Source organism: Orbicella faveolata, unplaced genomic scaffold, assembly GCF_042242905.1.
Source record: "Orbicella faveolata isolate gen_17 unplaced genomic scaffold, um_ofav_v1 contig_1, whole genome shotgun sequence".
Lineage (NCBI taxonomy): Eukaryota > Metazoa > Cnidaria > Anthozoa > Scleractinia > Merulinidae > Orbicella > Orbicella faveolata.
This window is the reverse complement of record NW_028301536.1, coordinates 16,810,648-16,835,197: the sequence shown is the minus strand read 5'-3', so window position 1 is coordinate 16,835,197 and position 24,550 is coordinate 16,810,648. Positions and strand designations below refer to the sequence as shown.

Sequence of the window (24,550 nt, the reverse complement as noted above, 5' to 3'; positions counted from 1 at the left end):
AGCATTAGTGTGCAAACACGACGAGGGTGCAAAGCATAAAAAAAGCGTATTTTCTTCAAGATGAATATGCCACCGTGGTCAATTAATCAACAACATCAGTGAAAAGGAAATGATTTAATAAGTGGTAACAAATACCAGCGATGAAAATTTAAGGATATTTTTATTCCAAGTGTTACCTTCAAAACAAACGTTGTCGACTTTACTCTGAAGCTGCAGTGATGAAATCATTCGAAGAGCAATGTATAAAATTTATCTGTAGTTGTATTTGAGTAAATTTGGCCATGTCAAATTTTGTGACAGAATGTTGCTCAAACGCAATAAAAATGCAAATACAAAAATTTCAGGTGGGAAGTCAGTGTAACAGGATACACTCTTTATATATAAAAATATATTTTATACTGAAGAATATTGAGGCTGAAATATGCAAAAATTTTTAAGAATATTTTGCGAATAAACCCGAGGCTGAGATTTTGAAAAGTACATAATTTTGTGTTTTGAAAATTTGTATTAAAATACAATAGAATTGAATGTTTTAATTTAAACTAAACCGTATAAAATTCTTCCTTTCTTTAAACTACAAAACTGGCCAAAAAAATAACAAAAACAGCCCTAGCCTTGTGGTCAATGCTAATACCATTTCTGCAAGAAGTTATTTGTGCCATATCCGGCTTTATGTATTGCAGTCTGAGTCTAAAATAACTTTAACACCATCCAGACACCAAATAATACATTCAAAAACAGATACGTTACGCGCTGTACTCTATGAATATTCACGAGAATGTTTTCAGCCTAAAATCGGCAGAAAAAATTAAAATATCCAGCCTCGGCCAGAAAAACAATATTCTTAAAAAAAAACGAGTGTATATATGAAGAAGACAATTATACCGGGTATTATACCGGGTATGCAAAAAGATGCCTAATCCGTAGAAGGAACATTTGTCGGTTTAAATGCAGTATCGTCTCTAGGAAAAATGTTCGGCCCCATGTAACGCTATGAAACGAACAAAACGATCGAACGTTTCCGTTTTCCTTTGTGATTTGTGAATTTAGGATAACATTCTAATCATTAAAATAAGTTATCTGAATAGCTGCCTCTCAATTTTGAATATCTGCTGATAGGTCTGTCCCCGAGCTTGCTTCACTTTTCCGAGAAGTGAAGATCTGTTTGTGAGATCATTCGACACATTCTTCAATGGGAATCGGTGAACTGAACGTGCGAGATTAAAGCCAAATATTCACAGAGGAAGCGTGAAAAAGAACTTCACCACACTCATTTAAATTAATTTACAACTTATTTTAGAAACTAAACGTTACAAAAACTTAACTATAGGCCACAACAACTGAAATTATCCAGGGGCATTCAGAAGTTAGTTGAAGTTAGTGGGAGGCGCGGTGGCCTCATGGTGAGTGCGCTCGACTCTGGAGCGAGCGGTCCGATTCCTCTCCCCACTCAGTTGTATAAATGGCGAATTTAATGCTGGGGGGTAACCCTGCGGTGGACAAGAATCCCATCCAAGGGGGAATAGAAACACTCCTAGTCGCTTCATACCACTGAAACCAAGGTAAGCTTCGGCCTGATGAGCCACTTGGCTCGTATGTAGACTTGACCTTCTTTTATTCAGAAGTTAGGAACTGGGGTGACAGGCTAAGCAGATGATTAGTAGCAATGTCCAACATTGTAAGGGAAAGCCTTAGAAACCGTCCGCATGTCTTCTTCAGATATTTGTTTATTTAGTTATGTTCCTTATAAAATAGATCCAGTTTATAGCCACATAGTAAAGAGAGCGTTTTATTTCTTATCCTTAGCTTATTATTTGACCGCGACTCAGGGCATAAGACCTTCTTGGAAGATGTATTTGAAAACGAGGCGAGGATGATTCCTGGTGGGAACTGGGGCCAAGCATCCGCGCCATGGACAAATGTGGTAAAGAATTTGTTTTCATAAGCCAGCAACAGGCTGCTTTTCACCTGTATTGTAGAACTGATCTACTTTTCATCAGTCTGCTAAGGATGTTGCGTTTGAAGGTCGCCTCACTGAAGCGGAACTGTAGCAGCTGTTATATGTTTTGGAGCTAGGGCGGGCATTGTTTGTTCTATTGTTCTCGTAAAGGTGAGCCATTCATGTGAGAACTTAGCAGTTCCACGAACGATCCGCGGACGAATATCCTTCTCTATTTTCGCTGCGTCCCAAGAGGAGTTAGTTGTTTATATGCCTTTACATTCAAAATTGAATTAATCTTCTTTTTTTTTATCTGCATGTTTATAGCATGGTGACAAGATCGACGAAAAAGACAAGATTAAATGTCCAGAAGGCTGGGAGTGGACTAGTAACTGGGAAGTCGACGACAACAGAGCTGTGGACGACGAAGGTAAAACTCTACTTATACGCAACAGTTTGAACGTAAATTGATAGTGATGAAGTAAAACTGTACGTAATGTGGTCTTGATTCAAGCAGAACGTAGTTTCTCACCATCCGTAGTGGTACATGTCCGTAACTAAAACGCGCATCTTGAAGAATGTTGAGTTTTGTGATGTCTTCCTTGATCCAATTACGAATTGTTTTTTTAGGGTGAAACAGCCACAGTTATTGTTCATTTAGCAATCTACACCCTCCATACATTGCATTTAAGGACTTACATCACGGGTGCGTTTCTTTGGGATGATCAGGATAAGGAATAATGATATGATATTACTTGGTAAAGAAAGGGCCGGACAGATCGATGAATCTAGTCTGGGCAAGGATTCATCGGTTGCTTTGATGTACCATGATCCCAGCGACCATGGATCACTGATCCTGATCCGGAGCATCCCAAAGCAAAATACACCATTTTAAGTAATAATTGAAGTAAAATGTTTACTCGGATGTTGTGACATCCTAAATTGAAGGTCACTTTACCTGACACACGTAGTGTACGAGTTAGCCCGTGGGCCTCTTTGTTTCAGGTTGGGAGTACGCAGTTGATGCGTCTTACGGAGTCTATGGAGCAATACAGAAGGCTTACCATTTGGTGAGAAGAAAACGTTGGGTCAGAGAGAGACTCCTGAAGGATCCGAAGGCTGTTGTAAAACAGGTAATAACAAGAAGTGCTCTTAAAATAATTTCTTGTTCGCGCTCGGTCATTACATTTTGCAATGATGATTTATTGAAATAGCTATAGCTTTACAATAAATTTTGTAAGTCGTGTTCTCCTTCAGAAGGAGTGAATTCAAAACAATAATGAAAACACGAGATCAAAGGTAAATTTAAAGCAGCAATTAACCCAGGTAACTTTTAAATACTATAATGTGACAAGATAAGGTGGAGTAACTTCTGAAAAAGTCAAAAAACAACAACAAACATGAGATGAAATGACTATTGCATGTTCCTTACGACTACATGCTTCTCTCAACAATTTAAGCGTAAGTAGACAAAGTATTCTTTTTATTTTCCTTTTTCCAGAAAGAACTTGAAGAGTTTGCGAAAGAAGGGTGGGAATACGCCCCGATTTTCACGGCCAAATATCACCACAAGGAAAGAAAGATCGATTTTGTCAGGCGACGACGTTGGCACCGAAAAATGGTTGCAAAAGGAGGACAAGACGTCAAAGTGTCCATGCCTCCCGTGTGTCTTCTAGAAATTGACGGCGAGGTTAGAGTCTTGTAGATAGCCAACCTTAATTTATTTAGCAATGGAAGAAATGACATGAATGATAAGGGTGAAAAACTGGAAAATGTATAAATTTCGTGCTATTGTTCTTGCTTGGGCTCTTGAAGGCCTAGAAAAAGAAGAAGGTCAAATATCGGTGTTCAGTAGAGCAATAGAAAACCAGAAAATTGGACGAAGTTTATTTTCATCGTATAGATAATTATTGTTGGAAGCAATTCCAATGTTAACCTTATTTCGTCTTTATTGGTTATAGCAATATATATATATATATGGCAAGATATAAGCTGCTCTTAAGACACCCAACCAAAGGAAAACTAATTTTTCTTTAAGGTGCACGTGTTTTACATTTGCTTTGTCGTTCGTCTCCATTCGATAGCCAGCCAAATCAAGAGAACCTACCAGACTTGTCTTGTTTCTTTTAATGTGATTGCTTCTGTAGCAATCCTGGGTTCTTAATTATATGATATCCTGAAGAAGTCTCACTTCGCAGCGTATGTGTGTTTTTTTCCTTTTAATTACCAGGAAGACAGTAAAAACTGTTTGAGGAATATTCCAAGATTGTTTGTCACCTATCACAGTGAGTAAAATGTTCATTTGGGAACGTTCTGTAAGCAGTTGTGATTCTGCTTATAAACAGACAAAACTCACTTGGCATGCAATTTTATGTTCAAAGTGAAAGTAAATGCATTATACATTATTCTACATTAAAACATCGTTCTCTGTCTGAAAAATTTAGTTTAAAATAAGTTTTCGGCTGCCAACCTAGAGCCATTGTCGAAAAATCAAAAAGACGCGAAATGTTGGTTTATGTGGGTGAAAATAAACAAGAATGTTGTAAGAACCTGTAAATTAAAAAGCTTGAAAGTTTAGGAAAGCTGACTGGATAACATTGCTTTTTTATGATCATTATATGAAACAAAACATAAAAATGTAAATGATATTTTTTTACAGAGCCTCACAAGTATCAGTTGTGGGCCTACATTTATCAAGCACGTGATTTGCTTGCGATGGACGAAAGTGGAATGAATGGTAAAAATGCATTACGTTCCTGAAACATTTTCATCACGATGCCTGTTATTTACTAATGATGTTATATAGTTTGACAGCTTCAATAATAACACACTATTATTGAATGTATGTGCTTTCCCCCGTTAGATGCCTATGCCCGTGTTGCATTTTGCAAGCAAAGTGCTGTGACAGCAGTACTGACTCAGACTCTGTGTCCCACCTGGGATCAGACTCTGATTTTCGACGAAATTGAAATTTACGAAGGTGTCGTGAACGTGGCAAAGAACCCGCCAAGTGTGGTGGTAGAGTTGTTTGATCGAGACTCTGTGGTAAGATTTGTGGTTTCTTTTACATTTTTAGTCTCTTAAGTTCCACAGTCCACAATATATGATAAAAAGTCTTGCATGTTGTAAGATTGTTTGCTTATTTCCCAAGAATAAGGACTAGTTAGTAGGTTTCAATTAATTCTAAAGAAAAAAAAAAAAAAGAGAATAATTAATGAAGGTTTAGGGGGGACTCGTAATTAAAATTTCAGAAGTTTTAACTTGTGCCAAGAAGAGTCTTTAAAAAACATTTTATGGGTTCCTTCCTAAAAAGCTATAGACAATACAAAAATAGATTGCTATAACCCCGACGCAATCCTACCGATTTTGGTAGTTTAGATACATTTTTTTCCCTATTTTGTTAACTCCCATAATTCAATGTAACTCTTATCCCGTTTAATGAGACTTAATGAGTAAGTCTCCCTTATTATTATCTAACTGCAGTGAATACCGTCCAAATAACAGTACAAATATACAGCGATATTGTACAGTTATTTGTATCAGTAGAAAACCTGCTTGCCATACAGGTCGGCGCCCGCCCGCAAAACTGTCACACTCTCCCCCTTTCACTGTTAAATTTATTAACTACAGTAGTTGGATAATAAATCTCTTATTAGATGTTTTGGTGTGTAGTATCGCTTTATATTTTTAATCGTTGTTTGTATTTTGACTCGCCCTACGGGCTCGTCAAAATACGGCACAACTCGTAAAAATATACAGCGATGCTACAAACCAAACCATCTAATAAGATATATATATTGGTACTGCACGTACATACGATGATTGATTGGGAGAATTCAACCACATGATATGCTTGGTTCGCTGATCACAATGCAAAAAAAAAAACAATTCGTTTTGACTCAGACAGGGAAAATAATCGAATCTAATGAGGTAGTTTATGTGTCTTGTAGTATATGTTGAGGGAAAGCAATCAGATGTGTCATTTTATAACAGGGTAAAGACGGATTTCTTGGTCGCTGCGTGATATCGCCCATGGTAAGGCTAGAAGGACACCAGACTCCTGAACCCCGACTGCAGTGGCACAAGATCAGAAGAGGAGAAGAGGAAGGAGGCGAACTATTGGCTGCTTGTGAACTGTTCCTTGTACGTCTGTCATGTTTTGGGTTTTATATATTTTCTTAACGCATTCACCGTACTCTTCTTCAATGTATTTTTGGTTTAATTAACATCCAGCGGTTGAGTGGGTAACACTGATCCAAAATCATTTTACCGTACATCTTAGTCTTTTGTTCCCCGCTTAACTTCCTCGTCTCTTGCTCCAATGTAAATTGAAGAGATGTAATAAAGAGGACGATTGTGTCATTCATGTACTGTACTTACAGGACGAAGGTGCAGAGTTACCATTCACTCCACCCATGAGAGGAGAACTGTACGCCGTGCGAAGTGGTGTGCGCCCAAAGTTACAGCGCTCGGCTATCGAGGTTGGCTTTATTTCCCTTTAATTTTTTTGTGTTAGTTTTCATTTCTTTTTAATCGCTAATGAATCCAGATATAAGAAAATCATTTTCTCCTCGCTTCCTTTTGTTTAAGTCGCTATTAACATTATTTATTTCGCTCTGGGAAAACATTTACATCTAATGGACGAAGTGGCACAAATGTCAGAGGTCTCCTTTGTGTTGTCAGCTAGCAAGCTTCTCTGTGCTTCTGGAGAAAAGTTATAGCAGAGTTCCGGCGGCCCGAAGGGCCGGTAAGCGGAGCCCCATAACTATAGGAACAGAGCCCCATGCACGCAATCCCATGCATGCAACAGTATTACTTATGTGCAAAAGGAGTGTTTATGCAGAACTGAGAAGTTACATAACCTTGTAAAAAAGTTTAAACTAATAATAAGAACAAGGAGAGGATCTTACTCCGGAGATCACAAAAAGATATTGTATAATTCTCATGCGTCTCACAGCATTCCAGTTTCAAGTCATTATTCATGCAGGCTTTTATCGAGATTCTACTTTAAATTTGTCAACAACATTCGTAACTCATTTCTGGCAAATGTGATAACCGCAATCACTAAATCCTAGGAAAGTATCAACACCCAAAATCACAGCAAACACGTCATTTGCCGATATTTTCCTTTTTCAAATAAAAGCAACAAATTCATGCAAGATTTTCTGTATCAATCAGTTGTTTGAAATGTTGTCAAACACGGTCTTTCGTGTTTCATATATTACTTCAAGAAGACTTGTCAATGTTTCTATCCTACACGGCATCTTTTAGGGTCTCAGACCATCTCTACATGCTCTCTACATAGTAGTGTTCAATGTTTCTTTGTAGTTTTCTGTGTCCTTCAAAACTCGTCGACATTTTTCTCCGGAAAGATTTTTCACTCCTTGTAGAGTACCTTGCTCGCGTTTCGCCGTTATGGTGTCTGGCGTTTTCGTGCAAGGACATAAAACATTTCGTAATCCACGGCGATAACTCTCAACAAACGACAAACAAATTATTGGATTGACCATAGAAGACGAACAAAACACAACACTCGCTAGAGTTAAAAGCAGTTTTTGAGAGACACAAGACAAACTCCTGTATGCAGCGAAATATGACAACGTCGATGGAATAACGCAAATGTAAAATAGCACTATAATGATAACAGCCATTCGAATAGCTTGTCTTCGTTTCTTTCTTCGATTTTGTGCGATGTTATTGAGGGCTTTATTCTGTCTTTTTAAAGCGATTGCTATCGCAGTGTACAAAACGGTTAATACAACTAACGGAGCGATAAAACACATAAAAAATTGTGCAAACAAAAATGCCGCCGAAAAATCCGAATTGTAGACTGAATCGCCACCTGTGTAGTCGCAAAACGTGTTTTTATTTTCGTGTACAACAACATCCGAGATTATCAGCAATGGTGAATTAAACAAACCTGCAAAAATCCAAGTGGAAACGATGGCTGTTGTGCGAATCTTCGGTGAAATAAGACCAAGTTTTATTGGAAAAACGACGGCGACAAATCTGTCAATTGCTATCCACACCAAGCTTTGAACAGAAACATGGAGGGCCACAGCGCTCGAGAAATAAAACAACTTGCAAAAACTCGATCCTAAGTTTCCACTGACGCGCAATTGCCATGAATCAGTCACCAATCCAACAATATTGACAGGGATTACTATCAGTGGGAAAAGTAGATCTGACACAGCCATGTTCACGATGAAATAGTTCATTGTTTTTCGTAAATCTCGATGCTTGTAGACGATGATGATTATAAAGATGTTTCCGAAGAAACTACCCATCAAATTAGCACAATAGAGGAAAATGAAAGAAATTCTCTCTGCCGTCGTGTGAAGAACATGGGGACCGCATGACGTGTTCGGTTGACTAAGGGCAGTTTCGTTCACAGTTACTGGGATTGTGGTGTTGTTTCTCAATGACATGATCTACACCTTCTCTCTCAAGTATTGCCGTTGCTAGCGCTGTAGAAGCACGCCCTTTATATTTTGACCTGATGTACCTCGTCAGTCACAATTAATCGGAAATGAATTTCAATTCCGTTGCTCCAAACACTTCAGTATATTAGAAGCCGATGCAATTAATTTTCTATTTTGCGTTCGTATTAGAGAAAGTAATGAACGACAGGTTTCTTTGCTTTACAATAGATTATACGGCTTTCATTAGGGTAAAATGCCAATATACCACATCAGGGTGTAGTTCTCAACAAATACATTGAAAATCTCTCCAATGACAAAGCATGTTTGTTCATTCGACGTATTTACGACAGGTGGAAAACGAAATTTCAAAGTACAAATCTATTATTTCGGCTTCCTGTTGTTAAAAGCCACATATCTAGAGAGAGAACGTGTAATCATTAGTTTTTGTCTATCTTTTACAAAAAACGGTATTTTCTTCACCCCATAGAGACGAAGGACCTTCAAATTAAAAAAAACTGAATTTAACTAAAACTACAATAATAGAAAAGAGTTTCCTTGCTATCATAGAGTTAAGATAACACGACGAAATGCTTTTGGTTTGAAAGCGAATACTCTTTGATACGCTCTCGCCTACAGTCCATACTACAACAATGGAAAATATTCATCGTTTTCATTTGAAACGCGTAGTGTACATCCAAAAATACAGTCCATAGTGTAAACGAGAAAACGGAGTCTTATGGTATTAGTGTGAACAGTGAAAACGGAGACATTCGAAAACTCTGACGTTTTCACATCACTGCGCATGTGCAAATGACAGTGGTGATTTCTCTGCTCGTTTTCTCATAGCCCTTCAGCTTTCTTAAGGTTTTAGTGTGGACGATGAAAACGCTGCGAAAATGGTAGTATGGACGGAAGCGTTTTTGGCGCTAATGCGTCGTCGGAAACGTATCGTTTCGAAAACGCTTTAGTATGGACGGGGCCTTAGCTAAAATCTGCTTTTTAATAGAACTTCGTCGTGTTATCTTAACTCTGTGCTAACAAGGAAACTCTTTTCCGTCATTGAAGTTTTGATTAATCAGATCTGGAGAGATTTGCTATAGCAAAGACATGCTAAAATTTACTAAAAGATTTAATACTGTACGTTTCGAGTCATCATGTCAGGTCATGATGTACGTTTTTATAAATTCACTTAATAGCGGAGCTCCTGGCTGCCGAAGGGGCGTAAGCCGGCCCCATTGCTCAGAGAATTTGGTAACCTATCGAGCTAAAAAATTTGGTTATCACGCGCTGGCCCTACATCCGTCCGTACGTGCGCCCCTTCATGTAAATCAATGTGATTTGTCACTCTTCAAAAACCTCGTTCCCAGGGATTTTCTCTTAAGAGATTGCGAGGGCAGGTTTACAGCGTGCATCTTTGATATTGGACGGACATGTTATGTTCAACTGATACCTGTCCAAACAAGGTATCCCCTGATCAGTATCACGCAACATATGGCAGGCTTATGTTTAGAGCTCATCGAGATCACGTGTTTTTTGAAGTTGACCGCTGTCTAGATATAGGTTTTTGATTGGATCGCAGGCTCAAGCCATCAGGAACTCCGCTTTTAGGTTTGGCTAAATCTATATATTATCGGTTAATTCATTGTCATTGACAGGTTTTGTGTTGGGGTGTAAGGAACATGAAAAAGTTTGAACTCACAAGTGTGACGTCGCCAAGCATAGAGTTTGAGTGTGCTGGGGAAGTGGTCCAGTCTGACGTCATCAAGGACACTAAGAAGAATCCAAACTTTGAAAAACCTGTTCTTACCAGAATGATTGTGGTAATTACACCTATATTCATTTTATCTACTTCACGACGTGTAACATGCTTTTTGTTGTTGTTGTTGTTGTTTTTGTATGAGTTAACAAACAAACGTCTCACGGCTCCCTTTATGCGGTCAGGTATTCTGTAAGGGAAGAATTCACCATGTAAAAAGGGACTTCTGTATAACGAGGCTGAGATCAAAATTGCGAGCTATAGGGATATACGATTGCCAGCTGTCTGACGCTGTTTTTGTGTTCAATTTCGTTCACAGAATCTTCCCGTGGAAGAGATTTACGCACCAGCACTGAACATCCGCGTCCGTGACAACCGTTCATTTGGTCGCCGACCAATTGTGGGCGTGCATTCATTGAGGTCGATTCAGAAATACCGCTGCCCAACGCCGAAAGTGGTTGAAGAAGTCGACTCCGGTGCCAAGGGTCCAGCGCCAAAAGGTACAGCCTGGGTCCGATTAGTAAGTTAAGAATATGTAATTACAAGAACATTCAGAAGAGCCAAACAAAAAGGCCCACTGTCTGATAATTGCAGAGTAATTATCTTCTTCGTGAACCAATTTTAGTTTTTTAGCATGGCATGTATTAACGTGCATCTCTAGCTAATAAGTGGGCAAAGAATATTCGATTGGCAAAATAGTTATAAAGGAAGCACATGCTCCTGGAAATGCTGGGTTCTCTTTCGAGTTTACCTTAGTGTAATGAAATAAAGAAACAAACAATTATATGAGCCGTTGCTTTCCAAACCAAGGTAAGATTAACGTCTCCGTTCTGTTGTACACAAATAGATTTTGAACACAAAATCCTACTTTTGAGTTTATTTGTTTTCATTTAGAGTGTCCAAATAGTAGCTTTATTACGAGTCCATTCACGCAACATAAACTGCAGGTACTTATCTAATCACAGGCCTTTTAAGCTACTAGACCTAAATGGCTTACTGCTCTATCTCCTGTGTAGACAGTTGGTATGAAACTTTTGGGAGTTTTCCCTTTAAATGCTAAACTGAGATTTGCTTCCTCAACTCCACTGACTTGTACACGACGAATCCACTCTTAAATTAATCTTCTGTCTCTCTTCACTCTTTATTTGTTTTTTGGGCTTATTCTTAGCTACTGCAGACAATGTTTCGATCGCAAGCAACGAAGCGTCACATGTCGTGGATGTCAAGGAACCGAAAAAGAGCAAGAAGAAGGTAAAAAAAAACATCGATTAAAGTCACGATTCTAAATTGCTCTACCTCGTCAAGCAATTAATTCTCCAAGGCTTGTGATAATCTAATTCTCGTTCCCAACTGAAAGTCAGAAACAGTAGACACGTTTAGCTTTCCGCTTCTCACTGAACTCATTAATAATCCATCAAGTTAAAACAAAGAAAATCATAACTGTGAACGAGGTTTGGATGCCCGGTCTTAATTAGCATAGATTTTGACGATTTACTTCTCCGTTTACTCCCGAGATTTTGTTTAGATTGAGAAGATATGTCAAACACTGGAGAGAGTGTTTCATCGGCTATCCAAACACCTCGAATTTCGTCAAAAATACTCCGCTGCGCGTCTTACTTTTAATTCTCTTCTCGGTGTTTGGATATCCTGATGAAACACTGTCTCTCGTGTTTGATATATGACACAAAATACAGTTGAACTCTGCTATTTCGAACTCTCAGGGGAAACGAAAACGTTATTTCAAGAAAATAACGAGCAATAAACCTGGGAAAGAGGTCTGCATATACGACAAGTTATTTGAGCAATGTTAATCAAAGTTGAAACGGTACATTTAAGTTTTTTTTGTTGTTGTTCCCGAGTTACCCATCGGATATCTTTGTTACTGCATTTTCTAGAAAGATAAGCAAGAGGTTACTGAAGAGTTCCTGGATTGGTGGTCAAAGTTTTATGCGTCAATTGGAGATGAAGAGAAATGCGGAGAATATATCAACCAAGGATACGAAAAGATGACGGTGAGGAATCAAATACGTATTTCTTCCAAAAGCACTAGAAAGTACCTTGAGAACCTATTGTGTGTAATCTGGGGAGTATGGGTGGTCTTTGGTGGTGCAAAAAAATGAGCTCTTATCGCATCTAGAAAGATCATTCCAAACAAAATTTGGTCTCCGCACAAGAATTTAACTGAGTGAAATTCGGATTCAAACGATACACCAGAAAGTGTAATGATTACAGACGTGCGTATGGTTGCGTGGCAACCTCTCAAAAGTGGTCACCGTCACGGAATGCCTGAAGATTCCAAAAAGAAATATTCTGTTCAAAGTCAATTTTAACTATTTTTTTCACCATAATTTCCAGGTCTACCAGACCGAACTGGAGAAAGTGGATGAGTTCGATGGCTTTGAAGATTTTATCTCTTCGTTCCACATTTACCGAGGAAGAGCCAAATCAAGAGACGAAGAGCAGGACACGATTGTGGGCGAATTCAAGGTTGGAGAAGTTTTCTGTTTTTAACAGACAATTGTCCTTAAGAGTGCCTGCCCGTAAAAATCAGACAAATTCTTAATTTCGCGGCAAGGGTCGAAAATTCGATTTCGCTCATATTTTTATGGTAGATAGGCTAGGGCATGACAAAAACTACTGGATAGTTTTTTCGGCAAAATGTCCTTTTATTTCAAAGAAATATGCAAATTACCAAATACCGTTAAAATCGTCATTTGACGCACCATTTTATTAAACAAGTTTGAGAGCCTCGCATGCAAAACCACATCATTCTTCCGTCTTCAAAACACTCAAATATGTTTGTGCAATGTTTAAATGTGTACTGGGTTGATTTTAGGGAATGTTGCGTTGTCTTTTTGGGTGCACAATAATTAAATTTCGAAGTCGTGTATTTCATTCACTTAAAAGTACTTCGTGAATATAATTAATTTTCACCATGTGCGAAACCTTCAAATGGACCAAGCTTCTGGTGGTTGAATTGCAGAAGGATGGTCTACAGATTCCTGTAAAAATTTCTTTGGGCAAATGATTGTGAGCGACGCGAGAGCTTTTCAAAGTACGTCAAAAATGCAAATATTTGACCATCCGTCGTCAAATTTCAATTTACGGGTTAGACGTATATTTTAGCATGCGCCACATGACTTGACCTATGTTAAGTTGAAATAGACACAGAGCTGATAATTTCGAAATGTTCTAACCTCATTTGCTGTAAAAGGCAGGTCCAAAGCCGATTTGACGTGTTTCTATCACCATTCGTCGCACATAAAGGAGAAGTTTGCTTTTGTTTACATAACGTCCGATGTACATCGCCAACTGTCAACTTATTTAACGGTCGAATACCATGAATCTGTGACCCTCGTTCGACACATATGATCACCACTGCATCTAAGTCAAAAACGGCTAAGTCACTTGTAGATAGTTGCTTGCTTTGCACTACACCAAAATATTACGTTTGATCATCATGGTTTGAATCCTTGCTTACAGCGGTTCCTTGTTCGTCACGCAATTCTGTCATCCCATTTTAGGGGGTAGGGGTGGGACAATTTCTATCCTGATACGTAAGACTCCGTAAGGCTTGGAATCACTGGGAGCACGCAATCGTGTTGAGTAGGAAGAGATTAAATTAAGAAATGAAAAGAATGAATAATTTACCATTGCCCCTGTTGTTATCTTTTACTCGACCACCGGTACCTACATGCCCCTGCGTAATACTGTAACGCTAAACTCATACCTAGGTCTTTTCGCGCTATGCAATTATTTTTGGTTTACATGTAATACAGTGAGCTACCCCCGGGGAAATGGGTGGTGACCGCTTAATGGGGCTAACCGCTTAAATAGAGGTTGGTGTACCTTGAATATTTAATTTTTCACTATCGGGCTATAAATGTCTTGGTAAACATGGAGTCAATTCAATACAATCATGATAGACGTGTGTTTGAATTATCACTCGTCATGCACCTTCAATTTCAGACTCTTATCTGCCACCGCCCTTTCCAAAACAAAGTTCTTAAATTTTGGGTGGCCGCTTAATAGGGGTAAAGACAATAATGAAACCCTTATCGGAATGACCAAATGATGGCCGCGGAGGTAACCGGTCAATAGGTGTTTTATTTACAATATTTTACTGACGATAATTTTGGACTGTTTTGACAACAGTCCTCTATTTTCTGTTACATACCAATGCCTCGCCACTAAGCAAACAACTGATACGCCAAACAAAATGGCATGGCCAGGGCTATTTACTCACGTAATTACTAATTAAATTTAGTCTGTTTTTCTCACGAATTAGACTCGTTGTGATTTCCTATTTTTATTTCAGCTAGTTCTTGCTTCATTAATCTATAACTTTTTTATGGCGATTTTCTTAAAATTCTAGTGAGTACAGGTACTAGCTTTATCAGCTGTTGTCTGAAACATCAGAACGTACAACAAACGTGATATGGACCGAGGCCACGTACACTATAGAATATGATTATATAAATATACACATATATTATTATAATATGAAAAAACAGAAGAACAATGATTAAATTGTTTCACTTATGCTGAGAGTACTCTATACAAAATAGATCAAAATGTGCAGCATATGCCGTGACAGCACTGCGTGACGAACAATAACGGCTGTAAGATTGGGCTGCGCCGACACCCTTATCAGCAATGGTCAGCAATGGATCAAACGCAATATTTTGGCGCAGCGCAAAGCGAGCAACTATCTACAAATGTCTCAGCCGTTTTAGACTTTGATGCAGTGATGTTCATATGCGCAGAAAGATGGTCACGGATTCATAGTATTCGACCAATATTAGGTTCACAGTAGGCGATGTACATCGGACGTTAACCTTGTGTAAACAAAAGCGAACATATGCTTTATGTGCGACGAATGGTGAGAGATCGACTAGAAACACGTCAAATCGGCTTTGGACCTGCCTTTTACAGCAAATAAGGTTAGAACATTTCGAAATTATCAGCTCTGTGTCTATTTCAGCTTAACATAGGTCAAGTCATGTGGCGCATGCTAAAATATACGTCTAACCCGTAAATTGAAATTTGACGACGGTGGTCAAATATTTGCATTTTTGACGTACTTTGAAAAGCTCTCGCGTCGCTCACAATCATTTGCCCAAAGAAATTTTTACAGGAATCTGTAGACCATCCTTCTGCAATTCAACCACCAGAAGCTTGGTCCATTTGAAGGTTTCGCACATGGTGAAAATTAATTATATTCACGAAGTACTTTTAAGTGAATGAAATACACGACTTCGAAATTTAATTATTGTGCACCCAAAAAGACAACGCAACATTCCCTAAAATCAACCCAGTACACATTTAAACATTGCACAAACATATTTGAGTGTTTTGAAGACGGAAGAATGATGTGGTTTTGCATGCGAGGCTCTCAAACTTGTTTAATAAAATGGTGCGTCAAATGACGATTTTAACGGTATTTGGTAATTTGCATATTTCTTTGAAATAAAAGGACATTTTGCCAAAAAAACTATCCAGTAGTTTTTGTCATGCCCTAGCCTATCTACCATAAAAATATGAGCGAAATCGAATTTTCGATCCTTGCCGATTTATTTTCCATTTTTATGGACAGGGACTCTTAAGAAAGAAAGAATCGAAACCGGTAAAAACAGTGACGAAGTTGTGTTTGCTTGAATCCTCCTTACACGACGAAAAGGAAGAAAAGGGACATAAAGCGTCCTTTTTTTCTTTTCCGTCGCTCCTCGTGCACCCTCAATTTTAGACGTATCTTCCCTTTTGGAGCCTGCGCGCATTGTCTGCGGAGGAAGGATAAGCGGAAACGTAGCTTCCCCGTGAATGCCATATGCCATAATGCGTTTTCACATGACGTGACGGCTGCCATATTGGTATCCCAAAACAGCAATGAAACTTTGGCCATTTTGGTGTCCCAAACCAATCCTGTGGGGGGTGAACTCTTTTCTTTGGCAAATATTTTATTCTGTTTTATATTTCAATGCATTTTACATGGCTGCTGGCCACGTGAGAGAAAACGCTCCATACAAGTAAAGAATTCCATCTTGAATGCACTATTCATTGACACAACAGTAGCCTTTGAGAACTCAAATAATTTTCAACAAAATTACCACGGAAAAAATAGAACATCAGGTATCGTAATTTTATTAATCTCTCCTCCTTGCATTTCTAGGGAACGTTTCGAGTTTACCCGATGCCAGAGGACGAGAGATCCTGGCCATTACCCGAGACTGTTTTTACCTATCTACCACCCTGCAAACCGGTAGAATGTATTGTCCGTCTCTACGTCATCAAGGTATGAGAACCAAAGTTTGAAAACCTCATGTTAGGGGCTAAGGAATGTTATAGTTTAACGAGAAATTTATCATGTCGTTAACAGCAGACAGCTTATTTCATAAAAAAAAACCCTTTTTTTCAGGCATTGGACCTTCAGCCAAGGGATGACTCTGGAACTGTAAGTTGATGTGAAGTGAGATCGAAATATCCACGATCCAGTTATCCAATACGACATACAAAAGAGCCAGATCAAAATATGGTAAAAAAAAAAGCCGGAGGGGAATTTTACGAGGATAGCATTCGTTTGCTACAAAACAGAATCAAAATAAGATGATAAAGCAATAATCTATATCTGTTCCATCTCAAAACGTTTCAAATACAAAGGAAATAGTTAATTCATAGGTGAGTAATGCCTCAACTTCGTTCACATCTGGATAGATATTATATTTAAATTTACTTTCATTTCTTTTTGTAGGCTGATCCATACTTGGTAGTTAGTTTAGGGGAACAAGAGTTCGATGACAAGGACATTTACAAACCCTACACAGTGAACCCCGTGTTTGGGAGGTAAGCCACCCACCAGCAATCGCTACTGCGCAAGCTCCACTTTGTTTGTAAGATTCGCGACAGAATGCCGTTTGTTTAATTGATGAAATTGCGGTACTTCTCGGAAGACAGCACTTTTTTATAAATTTGTCGGCGACTGTAATTTAAGTTGACATTCGTAGAAAGGTAACACTTCGTTGCAGAATGAAAAACTATGCAAAACCAAGTGTGCAGCATTATGCACACTACAGCGGTCTGCTATGATTCGGGCCATGTTTACAGCAATACAGTGTAGTCAAGAAGAGAGGTGTATACGGTGTTCAAAACGTTTTCTTTGCAGTTGTGTATATAGCATCATGGATGAAACGTTTAATGATTTGTGAAAGCGGATTCGAATTAATTTCAAGACCCTTATTTACCTTGTATTTTTAGGAAAATACAAGGTAAATACGGGTGGATATAAAAACGTCACTAAGTTGTCACGGTTAGTGTGATGCAAGAAGGACATTTTGCTTGAGAAATTAAATATCGAAATTTTATGAACAATTTTGAAACACGGACCTGTAACTTACTGATCAAATACTAAAGAAAGGGTCGTCGGCTCAGTGCTTATCCTTTAACAAAAACAAAATATTTTTGTCGTTCTTTTTCAGAATGTTCGAGTTCACTGCTAGCATTCCTGTTGTCAAAGATCTCAAAATCGCTGTCATGGATTATGACCTCATCGGACGGGATGACCTTATTGGTGAAACACAGATTGATTTGGAACAGAGAATGCTGTCTCGATATTTCGCCACGTGTGGTTGTTCTAAGAGTTACTGCAAGTACGAAATGACAGAGTGCACTAAACTTACAACATTTTGCCCTTGGCGTATAGGTGTTCTCCCCAGCTGGAATCTTTGTATCTTTAGCTACAAAAAGTAGACTCATACAGTAATTAAAATGATTTTGTCCCATAATAGTAAATAGCAAAACAAAAAGCAAACAAAATTTACGTCATTTATTTATCCATCATAACTTTTTAACATGATCGTGTGTTTACTTGATTCGTACTGACTGACTGATCGATTGTTTTATTGATTAACTGACTAATCGATCCATCGACTGATTGATTGATTGATTGATTGATTAATAGATTGATTGACTGATTGAATAATTGACTGATTGACTGATTGACTGATTGATTGACTGACTGACTGACTGACTGATTGATTGATTGATTGATTGATTGATTGATTGATTGATTGATTGATTGATTGATTGATTGATTCATTGGTCGACTGATCGATTGATTCACTGATTCCCCTTCAAAGGACTGGTCCTAACAGATGGCGAGATTGTCGCAAACCGAGAACAATTCTCAATGACTGGTGCGTAATGAACAACATAAGCCTTCCAGTGTATACCGATGAACCATTCTCAGTGACAGTGGATGGACAAACATATACTTTGGCTGAGTTTGGTGAGGATTCTAGCCAGATTGGTGTCAATCTGTAGTGTTTTAACTTATGCCAACAACTAAATAACACTTTTCAAGAGACTATCAAAACGAATTTATTGGGGCTTCTTCGTTATGGGTTGCTACAAAACTCTTTAAGATGTGGTTAGTTCATAACTGATAATGTCAGAAATAACGTTGCAAGCACGCGCTTAATTGCTACCTGAACATTCCATAACGTGACGCGTTCATTCGGTGTTTGCACGTCATGCCGACAAATTATTGGCGCTGTAGGCATCAAAGAGGCAAACCAAGTATTCAAACGTTAGTTACCAGCTGATAACGCCGCCAGAAATAACGTAAAGAGCACGGGCTTGCTACTGGGACATTCCAAAACGTGACGTTTCCATTCGGTTTTTGCATTTTATGCCGATAAATTTTTGGCGCTGCTGACATCAATGAGGCAAAACAAGGCATTCAAAAATCAATCTAAACGTTGCGTTTAGTATAAATACCGTGATTTCTGCGGCAACACTGATACATTTCATGGACTAGTTTTTTGGGCCTAAATACTTACCTACATGAATACTTGTTTTCGTAGAGGAAGGAAGGGCGATCCATAAGCATTTTGGAAAAGAACGGAGCCGCTTGGCTCTCTATGTTCTCAACAAGTTGAACCTTGTTCCCGAGCACGTGGAAACTAGGGGCCTGTATAACAAAACACAACAGCCAACAACGGAACAGGTAACTTCTGCATGTAGCTTCACGTAGAACTACATTATCAAATTTACAAAATGTTTTTAGAGTGCAACTGTAATTAAGAGGAAAGCTAATATGAGTGGTACCTTTCTTTTTGGTACAGCTTGTTTTCAGTGTTTGGAACCGTTTTAAAGTTTTAGCACTGTTGGAGGTGAAAGGGCTATAACGGCCGAGAAATTAAGAAAGATCGTTTCAATTCTCTCGGCGAAAGCGAATGAGACAAACGAAGTAGTTTGGCTTCTCCTAGGCCTTCCATCATGTGTTGTCGGTTTGGTTATTTATCTGTTCTTTATTTTCCAGGGAAAACTTCAATTGTGGGTTGATATGTTTCCAATCTCAGAGGGTAAACCACCTGCTGCAGTCGACGTCAAGCCGAGGGAGCCACAAGAGTAAGATTAACCTATGATTGTTTAAGTTATCCAAACAAACATCGAAACTCTTTTCTCGCCTTTTTTCGCGGGTACGAAGTGCCGGATCGATTGAACGTTTTTATAAAACAACCTGTGTGCGGGCATGAAGGCTTCCATAGTTAAAATGTTGAAAATCTTGATGATTTTAAGGAAGTAGAAAGGGAAGTATGTGGTACATGCATGATCCAAAAATGCTTTCTTGCTATTGACGATGAAAGCACAGTCGGACGTCATCAGTAATACATTGAACGTTTCGTAATAGTCTACTAGTGCTGCAATCGTGGTGTCTTAAAGAGACTTTTTGATTATAGTGGTTGATTTAGTGTGCGCTTTTTAACTTTCTCATTTTAATGTTTAGCTATGTGCTTCGTGTTATCATCTGGAACACCGCAAACGTGATCATGGAGGAGACCTCGATCACTGGAGAGAAAATGAGTGATATCTATGTGAAAGGGTACGAAAAGAAAAGTTTCTTCATTTAGAGGAGGTTGAATAAATGGTACAAATAATCTCAATATCAGCCCATTAGGTTGAGAGACTAAATATTCACATAATAAAGTCATGAGGTGAGACTTAACAAGGTTACGATCTTAGATAATAATGGAACAAACACAAAAGCAACAGCACAACTCAAATGATCTTACGTTCTGCTCAGTCTACAACTGCGATCACTGTGAACATTTTCTGTTGCATTGCCCAGTCTCAATATCTTAACACATTAAGGCCAGGCATGACTCTGATAAAGTAAAGCAATTTTGAAAATTATTTAGACCGCTCTGTTTGTGATCAGGTGGATAGATGGCATTGACGAATCACAGGAAACGGACGTCCATTACAGGTATATAACTAACCAACCTCCTTTCCAGGGTCTATTATTCCCGTCCAAGACAAACCCTGGGAGCAAAATGTTCAAACTGCAGCAACATGTTACACTGTGTTGTTGTGTGTTCTTATCGTGTGGTGGCAGTGCGTGTAAAGAATCTAAGTCCAATGAGAAATAACTTAAAAACGCGTTTTAAGAGTGTTTTGTGAATATTTACCAGAACTTCCACAACTTACAAAGCAATTTCATCGCGCCAAAAGAGAACGTACTTAATATGTTTTCTGGCGTTATTTTGTGAAACAAGACACAAAATTCCCAAGCTCATTTTGATTGTGCCTTAACTTTATATTTTCTATTTATACATTGTATAGATCTATGGACGGGGAAGGAAACTTCAACTGGAGATTTGTATTTCCTTTCGCTTACATTCCAACGGAGAAGAAACTTGTGATAAAAGAAAAGGTTCATATTTTCCTCCCAAGGGGGCGTGGGGGGGGGGGGGGAATTCTATATAAAATGGACGGGGCTGCTCGTCAGAAATTTTGAAAACAACTCCTAAGAAGTTTTAACCGAGAAAAGGCACAACGAGCAGCCCCGTACTTCTTATATGGTAGTTCTCCCCCCTCCCCCCTCCCCCCTCCCCCCTCCCCCACCCACGGGATTTTCCTTCTTTCCCCTTGCCACTAATTCAGATTGTTTAGTTTTAAGTGTACTGGGGGAAGCCTTGCGGCTGACATACGTGACTAAAGGGAGTCTCAGTTTCATTTCCCAGACTAATGGGTAAGGTTCTTGTAACGTCTTGGTTTCTGTGTAAAGGTCATAAAAGAGAGCAAAATGAGGTCACGCGGCCCATAACTGGGGGTTCTTTTAGTACTAAGTACTCATGCTAGTTCATTGTAGGTTATCCCCTGCCCCTCTCCCAGGCATTGCGTCAAGTGGCGCTCACATTTAATACTCGTGGCTGTGAGAGTATTGCACTTTAAAAGGCCGATGACTTGATTTACAGATATAAGAACCAAATCAGCCTGATAAATAAAACATGTTCTTGTATAAAAAGAGGTCGCCAGAATAAAAAGCACTCATATTAAAGTACTATTATAGTACCTGACAAGGAAGGAAGGATGGCACTGTGGGATTATAACAGTTCACACCCTTTTGCTTACTATACTACTTAACAACTTGATGTTGAACTTTTAACAGTTAATGTTCCCTTTTATTAGTAGTAATATATATATATACATATTTTTGTTACTTGAAATTGATTTTTTAGTGTAAGTAATAAACATGATTGTGTAGAATGTACAATGTATAGTATTTCTGAAACAAGTTTTAAGAACATTTTCAGGTTGATTTCTCACTAAGCACCGGTAACTAAGAACTTGATCAGCCTGAACCCCGAAATCGAGGGGTGCTTACTCTATCTGGAACAGAACTTTAAAAACCAAACAAACAAAAAGGGAAGTTTCATTATATCTTCCTGTTAGTTTCCATAAAAAGCAATACAAAATGGAGTTTGCGGGGGCGGGGGTTTAACTGTTTCAACAGCGATGCAGGGAGTGCATGTTTTATTGTAACTCTTGGCACTTTGTTTCCAAGTATCATAGAATAGACAATAGACAGCGCAGTATATGTATGTTGAGCGGAGCGGGTATTGTGTGTCAATTTGCAGGAGCACTTCTGGAGTCTTGACGAGTCAGTAGAAAAACTTACGCCTCGGTTAATGGTTCAAATATGGGACAATGATCTGGGATTCGCTAATGATGATTTTCTTGGTGAGTGCTTGCATGCTTTAAGCAGTAGTCAATCTGTTGATTTTTAACTTATTTCTGAATGAAATCGGTAAAAACATTTTCTCTGAAGAGTACTCACGATAAGGACAAAAAACAGCTTTGAATGACCGAAAGCCACAGTTTCGACGCAGATACTTTAGATAATAAGAGAACGTCTTATAGGCAATGCTTCATACATGAACAGTTTATTTAAATCGAGATCAGAAATCGGACCGGATAGGCTTTTCGATCGCACGAGTCGTACTAACCATACCGCTCATGCGGTCTCAATCCTGTGGGATGTTTGCACCTGCAAAACAGCGGGTCTCAAGGTGAGCTGGTCAGTGTGAACACTCAGACCGGTCCGGTTTGCCACCAGATTTTGGCTAGGTTCACACGTGACCGGTCCCAAACGGTCCAATACAACGTTTAGTCTGCACATGACAAATTGTAAAAAAAAAGCCAGCTGATTGGCTCAGGTTGATCCAGTAGCAGATTGGTATAGGGACCGGTATCGTGAGAACGACACCCACCCATAAAAGAAACAGCCTCGGACCAGAACCGGTTAGGAACATACAGGTAGCCTTACATGACGGAACAAACATGTTTCCCATGAATATTGCAGGTTCTTTGCAACTCGACCTGACCTCTTTAATCAAGCCGGCGACAAGTGCCCGCTCCTGCAAGTTACCAAGTGGCACAAGCTCTGAACCAACAGTGGACCTGTTTAGACAGAAACGATGCTACGGCTGGTGGGCGATGAGTTCCATGAAAACCGGAACATTGAAGAACACGGTATGCTTCTTGTCAGTTGCAGCGTATTTGAAAACACCTAATACACACATAGCTTATCACCATACATGCACCATTCCCAACATCTTCTCCCAGCCATTACCGTCAAATGCAAATGAAAATAGCGAAAAAAAACAACAACAACAACAACAAGGTTACTGGTCACTGAGAACTTTTGATATTTCACAAGGCATTTCGTTTTGTAAAATTTAATGTGAGTATGCTAATATAGCACACCAACTTTGTCGTTTGTACCAGCTGGTGGGAGGTTAGACGAGAATACAGGAGGAAAAACAAGAGAGAAAGTTACAAACGGAGACGAAAAAGCGAAGTAGTTAAAAGAAATTTCATTATTCTTTCAGGGTAAAATTGAGATGACTTTAGAAACAATGACTAAGGCGGAAGCAGAGGCTAAACCGGCCGGACAGGGGCGAGAAGATCCGAATAAGAATCCAACATTGGAGGAACCAAAGTATGTTTGTAACAATTTAACTGAAGCTAAGAATTTATACTTTACACTATTGTTTACACTAGTGATGAATCTGAAGGCAATTCCAATTCTTTAGATATCTCGTTTACATTACGTAGTGTTAGATCGTACCATTTAGACACAGTTTTCGTTTACATTCCAGGCCCCGGTTGTTCGAGAGGTCGATAACGCTATCCACCGGATAAATCGCTACCCAGTGGATAAGTGTTAACAAATCAAACCACGCTATCCGCTGGATGGTGATTTATCCGGTGGATAGCGTTATCCACCTTTCGAACAAGGGCCAGATTGACATTTTGTTAAGACGGCGAAGCGAATGCAGGATTAAAACGATCAAGTGCAGACAGGACGTAATAGTCATTGTGTAGAAGTATCAAGTAGGCACCCTTTGCCATTTCTTTGCAGCTTCTTTGTATTTGAACGACTCTAAAAAAATCAAGGTGCATAGGACAGAATAAAAGATAATACACAGATGTACCGTAGGTTAAAAAATTCTGTATTTCCTTTCAGTCGTCCTCCAACCTCGTTTCCATGGTTCACGTCACCATTGAAAGCTCTCCGCCATATCATCTGGGGCAGGTACAAGTGGTATATCATCGGTTTCTTGATATTCGTTCTTATCGTCAGCCTCGTTGCGTTCTTCATTTACGCTGCACCGGTGAGTGAATCGTGTTTAATCGACCCGTCTAGTCAGCAGGCAGTTAGCGTTTTCAAATCACGCCAAACGCATTGTTGCCGCTCATTAATAAAATAAGTCATTGGTCAGACTAATCCGAACCAAGAACTTTTTTCCGACTTTGAAGGAAATGAAGTTTCTTTTTTTCCGCTGACTTAATCAAGGCATAGTCAAATCACTGAAATCAACAGCAAGAATACATTTCGAGCGCAAAGTAAATATACTATAACTTGGATAACTTGTAAGCACGCAGTGCTTATAACTAAAAAAAAAAGATTATAACTAGCGCAATCCCACGTTAGCGAAACGTAGGGTGATTTAGGAAGTCGAGCATATCAATTATATTTCTTAACCTGGGGTCAATTACTGGTAAAGCTACAGGCCTGCCATGCAACCAGCTGGCGGACGCCTGCTATAAGCTTACACTACACAGACACGACAACCCAGCATATATAGA

At 39.0% G+C, this 24,550-nt stretch overlaps 2 protein-coding genes across 2 annotated transcripts in view; one reads left to right on the top strand and one right to left on the bottom strand.

Moving 5' to 3' along the window:
• The window catches only part of LOC110045778 (myoferlin-like), a 63,183-nt gene extending 38,933 nt beyond the window's left edge, over positions 1–24,250 (top strand). The window contains exons 32-59 of the mRNA XM_089292465.1: positions 1,807–1,924; positions 2,267–2,369; positions 2,945–3,072; positions 3,441–3,629; positions 4,170–4,224; positions 4,599–4,676; positions 4,803–4,984; positions 5,933–6,082; positions 6,322–6,420; positions 10,017–10,181; positions 10,437–10,617; positions 11,286–11,368; positions 12,013–12,129; positions 12,473–12,604; positions 16,287–16,409; positions 16,533–16,568; positions 16,866–16,957; positions 17,590–17,760; positions 18,250–18,398; positions 18,976–19,118; positions 19,434–19,522; positions 19,902–19,997; positions 20,334–20,381; positions 20,738–20,828; positions 22,036–22,138; positions 22,761–22,930; positions 23,290–23,399; positions 23,928–24,250. Of these exons, the coding sequence (XP_089148591.1) occupies positions 1,807–1,924; positions 2,267–2,369; positions 2,945–3,072; positions 3,441–3,629; positions 4,170–4,224; positions 4,599–4,676; positions 4,803–4,984; positions 5,933–6,082; positions 6,322–6,420; positions 10,017–10,181; positions 10,437–10,617; positions 11,286–11,368; positions 12,013–12,129; positions 12,473–12,604; positions 16,287–16,409; positions 16,533–16,568; positions 16,866–16,957; positions 17,590–17,760; positions 18,250–18,398; positions 18,976–19,118; positions 19,434–19,522; positions 19,902–19,997; positions 20,334–20,381; positions 20,738–20,828; positions 22,036–22,138; positions 22,761–22,930; positions 23,290–23,399; positions 23,928–24,171 (3,445 nt within the window). The 3' untranslated portion in view covers positions 24,172–24,250. The remainder of the gene's footprint in view (positions 1–1,806; positions 1,925–2,266; positions 2,370–2,944; positions 3,073–3,440; positions 3,630–4,169; positions 4,225–4,598; positions 4,677–4,802; positions 4,985–5,932; positions 6,083–6,321; positions 6,421–10,016; positions 10,182–10,436; positions 10,618–11,285; positions 11,369–12,012; positions 12,130–12,472; positions 12,605–16,286; positions 16,410–16,532; positions 16,569–16,865; positions 16,958–17,589; positions 17,761–18,249; positions 18,399–18,975; positions 19,119–19,433; positions 19,523–19,901; positions 19,998–20,333; positions 20,382–20,737; positions 20,829–22,035; positions 22,139–22,760; positions 22,931–23,289; positions 23,400–23,927) is intronic.
• On the bottom strand, positions 7,197–8,434 carry LOC110045710 (QRFP-like peptide receptor). Its single transcript, XM_089292504.1, has one exon. It carries the CDS (start codon positions 8,365–8,367, stop codon positions 7,237–7,239), a length of 1,131 nt encoding a protein of 376 aa, XP_089148630.1. The 5' UTR covers positions 8,368–8,434; the 3' UTR covers positions 7,197–7,236.
• Positions 24,251–24,550: the final 300 nt, after the last annotated feature.